At 37.2% G+C, this 7080-nt stretch overlaps 1 protein-coding gene across 1 annotated transcript in view; it reads right to left on the bottom strand.

Moving 5' to 3' along the window:
- Nucleotides 1–7080, bottom strand: part of MCM3AP (minichromosome maintenance complex component 3 associated protein) — an 87985-nt gene that overhangs the window by 62470 nt on the left and 18435 nt on the right. Inside the window, exons 5-7 of the mRNA XM_015825506.1 lie at nucleotides 4374–4521; nucleotides 1982–2178; nucleotides 797–936 (exon numbers count right to left, since the gene is read on the bottom strand). Of these exons, the coding sequence (XP_015680992.1) occupies nucleotides 797–936; nucleotides 1982–2178; nucleotides 4374–4521 (485 nt within the window). The remainder of the gene's footprint in view (nucleotides 1–796; nucleotides 937–1981; nucleotides 2179–4373; nucleotides 4522–7080) is intronic.

The following is a 7080-nucleotide window of genomic DNA, read 5'->3' as shown; positions in this document are numbered from 1 at the left end:
CGGGTCTGGCCTAGGGAGAATTTTAAATAGGGACAATTTTAATTAGAATTTTAATATAATACAGCGGTTAAATATTTGTTTTTAATTGGTTTTTATTGGGGATAGTATTTGTATTGTTTTAATATGCTGTAAGCCGCCCTGAGTCCTGTTGGGAGAAGGGCGGCATATAAGTTTAAAAAATAAATAAATAAATAAATAATCCGGTTGCTGCACAATGAGTCCCTGGGAGGGCGGGGCCTTGCTCTGCCCCTGCGCTCTTCACACGCCCTCCTGCAGGGCACATTCGGTAGGGTTCATGCAGGCTGCCGCCAAGCAGCATGTTTTCCACAAACAAGTGAGCTGGGAAGGAGCGCAGCGGGGGGAGGAAGGCGACGCCGCGGGGGGGAGGAAGGCGATGCCGCGTACCACCAGCCAGGTGGTCACGTACCACCAGTGGTACGCGTACCACCGGTTGAAAAGCCCTGTTCTAAACTGTCTTAAGTAAAAAGCAGTAAAATAAGGTTCGGGTCTGGAAATGAAAATCTTCATTATGGTTTTGTTGGTGCTACAAAATCTATTTTTTTATATTTGTGTAAGAAAGGAGACAGCTCTTTACCATGTGCAGAATTAAATAATAGACAAAGGAAATGGGAATGAAGTATCTTTAAAATGTGTCAATAACTTTCAGCACGTAATAAAGAGCTCTAAGTCAAAGACATGCTTAAGAGTTTGGATGTAAGATATCATTGTGTCCAAACATAAATAATAAATCTGAAGTTGGAGAATTTCTGCATGGAAAGTATTCAATTATTTTTACCTTGTCAGTTCCTTGTATCACTTCAAAAGAACTAAGTTGGTTCCTTGTTTCTCTCATGTAACGCTCTTTTTCTGGACACATATCTGGACATGTGCCAACAAAGGTTTTAGCTTTGCCAAGATGCATTTGTTTTACTCGAGCTAAATAGATAAGTTATAGAGAATTCATTTCACTAGAAGTACACATGCAAAGAGAGGATTAATATTTATAATGATGAAAATACAAGTAGTTCTTGACTTATAACTACAATCGGGCCCAGAAATCCAGTCATAAGTCATTGTGGTCATACATCGAGGCAACCACATGACCAGGCCCATTTTTCAAACATGATGGTCATTAAGCAAATCACCATGGTTATTAAGCAAATCATGCCGTTGTTAAGTAAAACCATTCTTCCAAATGGGTGTTTTTTGCAGAAAACAAAAAACATGATAAATTATGGTCATGTGATCATGGGACACTGCAACCAATCGTAAATGTCAAGCACCCAAAGTGCAGCCACATCCCCTTGGGAGGGGTGCAATATTTTATAATGACCAAAAATGCTTTACAAGGCATAAAGCACCCAATTTCAAGGCCATCTTAATTCTGAATGGTTGTAAAACAAGCTGTCGTAAGTCAAGGACTACCCGTGATGCATGGTGCCACTTTCTCTGCCTTATATATACAAAGTGGTATAAACATAAACATTTTCCAAAAATAAACTTGCTACATTTTCAGTACACAACATGCAAGTACATAGCCATGAGTTGTAGTCCCACTTAGGCACATAACCAACAGAACGATCTTGGGCCAATCACCTTCTTCCAGCCCTAGGAAGGAGGCAAACCGCTTTTGAAAAACCTGCAAGAAAATTGCAGGACTTGTACAGGTAGTCTCTGGAAATTGCATATAATTGAATAACAAAAAATGACTGAAAGAAAGCTCACCCGATCTGATTTTTGTTTACTGTACACTGCCACAAGTCCAACTGGAAATTGGCAGAATGAAATATAAAATAAAATACTATGGGGAAAATACAGGAAGTATTACAATTCTATATTCCTGAATAATGTAGAATTGTATATCAATAGTTAATATCTTCATTGTTGTGTAACAATAGTTATATGGCTTCATGATTTCACAAATCCTCTTACCCAATTTACATTTCAAGTATCATTATCCTAGTGCTTCAACAATTCTTACCTTGACGCATCATTTTATCTCTCTGGTCTAAAAGGCGGTACTTATCCTCAGAGGTTTCTACCACCATTCCTATAAGATTGTTGAAGGAAGAGGCTGACACTTCTGCATTCTCTGAGCCCTGACCTTCAGATCCACAATCAAAGGCATATGGCTCAAATTGCAAGGACTTTTTAAGGCCAGATTTCTTAGCTGGAGAACTATAAGAAGCAAGACATAAAAAGTAACATTTCTTTACCTAGTGCACAAGAATACATGACCTTTTTTATGCCAACAATATAGTCTCTGAGTGTGTGTGTGTGTGTGTGTGTGTGTGTGTGTGTGTGTGTGTGTAGAGTATCTAGATCACCTGGTGAAGGAATAGCTTTATTTCTTTTGTGTTCCTTGGATATGGCTGTCTGCTTGTAATGATGTGAATTAGCTATGGTCTGGAATAATATAATTAAATCATGCTAGTTACTTCACAAAAACATTTTACTCTTGAAAAGATATTTACCATTCCTTGGGACTAAAAAGTCTAAAAATGAATGTAATGTCAAATTCATCTGTAAAATAGTGTGGGAGTTATCGTTCAAAATGTCTGAAGAATATCAGGTTGCCTATGACTGGTCAATTTCCATCTTCCATGTTCCCCAACATACCTATAGAATTTCAGCTTTTCAGTTAGCATTTAGCATGCCGCTTGTGAGATCATGAGAGTTATGTAGTACACCTAGCAGGTTTCAGATTTAATACATCACCTCCATTCACCAACTGCTTCTTTAATAATACAGAATAGTGAAGGGATTCACCTAGGGTCCCATCTTATTTCTGGTGCTATTATGTACACAAAAGGATTAAAGCTGGACTAATCAAAGGCCACTTCCTTTGGAACAACCCATGCTAATTACCCATAGCAAATTTAATTATTTTTACAGTGCTTAGTCAACAAATAGATAATGTAATAATTAGCAAATAAGCAATATTAGCCATAACATTATTTCCAGTGGCTTTGAAAAGCCCTGTGTCCTTTTGATAGTTATAAAAAGTAACATGGGCAAGAATTTACATTATCTATATATTTTCCATAGAAGAGAATATATGTAGTTCAAAACTGAACTGTGAAATCCTTGCTATTGCGTGCTTGCAGATGTTTCATTGCCCAAATATGTAATATCACTAGTGTAAGTTAAGTGTGGGATTTACTCCCTGTTTATATACAGTAGATTGCTCTGCCAGTGTTGGTGAGAGCATGGTTTTCTCTTTAGTAGTTCCTTGATTAGGATATTGTTTTCTGTTTGTTTGCCTGGTGTTAATTCCTGCTTATGGATGTTGTCACTGTAGAAAATACAGTATGTCTTGTTTTTTTTGTTCTCATCTTAGCTTTTATATTGTGTCTTTTGAATGTTATATAGATATTTAATTGGTAATGAAATGTCTGCAAGCAATTAACCAAGCTCAGAGAGGTACATATATTCTCTTCTATTGGAACTATATAGATAATGTACATTCTTGCTCATAGTTCATGCTTCTTTCTTTCATTGCTTCTGCTTGTCTTTTATCCCATTTTGCCTGTTAACTGTTTTGAAGCTTGTTGGTATTTAATACATGAATAAACAAACATCAATTATATTTCACTGAGTAATATGTGTGCTTGCTTTGATCTAAATGTAGGGATTAACTGAGAGTGTACTGGGTACCAACTAACAGAAAATTACTCACATGGGGAATGGGAAAACTACTACAATCTCTTAATACATAATGATGGAAGCTGGTGAGATAGGAATCTCCGTTTCTAAAGGGAAGGGGGTAAAGCTATATTATAAACGAGGGACAGTTCGCAGAAAGATACTATGCAAATAATATGGAGATTTTCAAACTGGGAAAATATCATGCTTAGTGAAATAGGACAATCTTACCTAGCATAGGACAATTTCTTCTGTTCAAATTAATTATATCCCTATTTTTTTAAGAAGTGATTAACCAAATTACATCTTCTTTATCACTAGAACAGCAAATTATTAAAGAGTAAGAAATATCTTCTCTGTATATTTGACTGAATAATTATAATGGCAACTGCCTTAGAAGCTGTAATTATAAATATTTCCCTAAATATCCAAATTTTTGAGAATGTAATATAAAAACAAAACTTGGTTTCTTTCACAATTAGCTTGGCATCAGTCTTCTTAGTTTTCAACTGACCACAAATATCATAAAACGATCCCTCCCAGTGGCAGTTCTATTCAACACTACCAAGCCTACAGCAAACTCAAAATGAATATGACAAATAAATATATAAAGGCATAATACAAATAGCCCACAGAATTGCCCTTCTAAATGTTGTTATAATATAATTTATTAAATATATAAAGTATCTATTAATTTTATTTCACAAAGACTATTGAGAAATACATACCTCTTGTTTGACAGATTTCCACTTCCAGTGGGACGGATTAAGGATTTAGAAAATAGAGAAGGCTGATGACTCAGTTGTTCATTGCTTTGCCTCCCATCACTTTCATCTAGCTTCTCCTCCTTAGGTGAATAGTCTTTCTTATTAGGACCTTTCCACATTGAGAACACAAAAAATTAACATGTTTTACTACTTAACATTACCATTGATAAATGTACGGCAATTCAATGTTTAAATATAATCTCACAAAATCTATCCCCCTAATGATAGAAATAAATATATAAAAGCAGACATACGAAGATGAAAAAAAAAAGTTATGTTCCCCTTTTTCTTCTTTTAGTACAGATACACTTCAATGGATTCACTGGACAATGAAAATTTTGCTTCCTGAACACTTTTGGGAGTATCGTATAGATTTTTGACTGCTAGTCATGAAAATAACCTGTAATTTAACCTATTACATACTGTTGTATAGAAATCTTCTGTTTTTACACAATAGTAATGTATACCCTTCAGTATCTGTGAGCTATGTTCATTCATGAAAGAAACATACAGAAACATGGAATTATTGTTGAAGCACATTCAGTACACCAAGTACACCTGGAATATCCCTGGAGATCTAAAAGTAGTGGCTCTGCTGCTTGGAAAGCAGCTCAGATATATCAAGTACTATTGTGGCATATGCAAAGGGGACAATGTTGTAAGAGAGTCACATTACATTAAAAAGAAATGGCCACTCTGAAAGAATTTGGTTCCAGGACAGAAAAATGTGGCACATGAAACACTTGTTGACCTGAGAAAGATATTTTTGCCTCTATTTCACATAAAACTCTGACTGATGAAAAAATCTGTGAAAGCAATGAATAAGAATAGAGAAGGTTTTTGTTATTTGAGACATGTTTCAAGAATAACTGATGCCAAGATTAAGAAAAGCATTCTGTTGGTCCACACATCAAATACATCATCAGTGACAAGTGGTTTGAAGATCTGTTACTGGGGGCCAGAGAAAATCGCCTAGAAAGTATTTAAGGATGTCATTGAGAAATTCTTTGGTGAACTACAGATCACCAAACTGCATTTAGCTGATCAACAAACTTCTTATAGCATACAAAACCATAAAATGCAATACGTCACTGAAGATTCTTTTCTACATTCACACTTGGACTTCTTTCCCAAAAATCTAGTCAGTGATGAACATGCTGAAAGATTTCACCAGGACACTGACACAATGGAAAATCAGTGTCAGGGCAATTGAAATCCATTAATGCTGGCTAATTATTGTTGGACACTGTAGCTAAATGTATCAGATACCGAGTAGAAACAAAAATCAGCAGCAAAGCACTTTTAACCCTGTTGAACTCAAGTAGTGAGTTGGAAACATTACGTGATTAAATACATTATAGTCATTAAAAGTTAATTTCATATTTGTCAAGACATCTACACATTTTATTCTAAAATTGTATTTGTGTTCAGTTTAAAGGAGTCTATTATATCGCCAAAAGTTTTCAGGAAGCCAAACCTTCGGGGGGGGGGGGGAAATGTTGTCCAGTATTACTGATAAACTGAGTTTATTTCAGAAACATTATGAAACATAATCTAGAAAATGAAATACTTTGGCACTGATTTAAAATGTAAACATATGCAGACATTGTTAAGATAAGTTAGGCAACAGTACAGAATGACAACCACTGCTTTAAATATTACTTCTAGTTTAAGTGGTGAATTTTGTACCTGATTTACTCGCTCTACCTTTATCCTTCTTTTTAAGACAAACACTGTTTCCCAAACAGTATCATAATTAAAAGAGAAAAAGGCTTTCTGATCTCTTAATACTGTGCTATATAATTGTTCATCCTGCCTATGTAAAAAAGGGGCGTTGGTCTTACCTGAACGCCTTTTCTCAGCATGATGATGGATAATCCACATGATTGGGTTTCCTGAAGTCCCTTGTACCCAATAAGACTAAGTCTGAGATAGCCACGCCTCTTGCCTGGTCGCACATGCCCAGTTCCGACGGAGGCGAAGCAACAGACAAAGTCAGGTGTGTTGGTCTCCAGACTCCTGTCACCGTGCCCATGAACCCATGAAAGGAAAAAGGGGCGGGGGTGGATTATCCATCATCATGCTGAGAAAAGGCGTTCAGGTAAGACCAACGCCCCTTCTCCATCATGAGGGATGGATAATCCACATGATTGGGACATACCAAAGCTCGCCTGTCCCTAGGGAGGGTTAACAGACGGGGCACGTGATGCAGGAGATGATACTACCCTCTGTAATACTCGACGGCCAAAGGCAGCGTCAGCAGAAGCAAAACTATCAATCTTATAATGACGGATAAATGGCGAAGGGGACGACCAGGTCGCCGCCCGACAGATGTCACCGATAGGCGCCTGAGTAGCCCAGGCAGCAGAAGTGGCCGCGCTTCGAGTAGAGTGAGCTGTGATACTTGACGGCACGGCCAATGATTGTGATTGATATGCTCTAGCAATACAAGCCTCTATCCATCTGGCGATGGTGGTAGAAGAGATCTTGAGACCCATTGAGGTCGGAGCGAATGACAAGAAGAGGGCCTCAGACCTACAGAAAGAAGATGTCCTCTTAATATAAATGCGAAGTGCCCTGCGAACATCCAAAGTGTGCCATTTGCGGTCCAAGTCACTAGATGGACGAGGACAAAAACTTGGTAACACCACTTCCTGTGACCGGTGAA

This window comes from Protobothrops mucrosquamatus, unplaced genomic scaffold (genome assembly GCF_001527695.2).
Source record: "Protobothrops mucrosquamatus isolate PMUCROS unplaced genomic scaffold, P.Mucros_1.0 scaffold_199, whole genome shotgun sequence".
Lineage (NCBI taxonomy): Eukaryota > Metazoa > Chordata > Lepidosauria > Squamata > Viperidae > Protobothrops > Protobothrops mucrosquamatus.
This window is presented reverse-complemented; position numbering and strand designations above follow the sequence as displayed.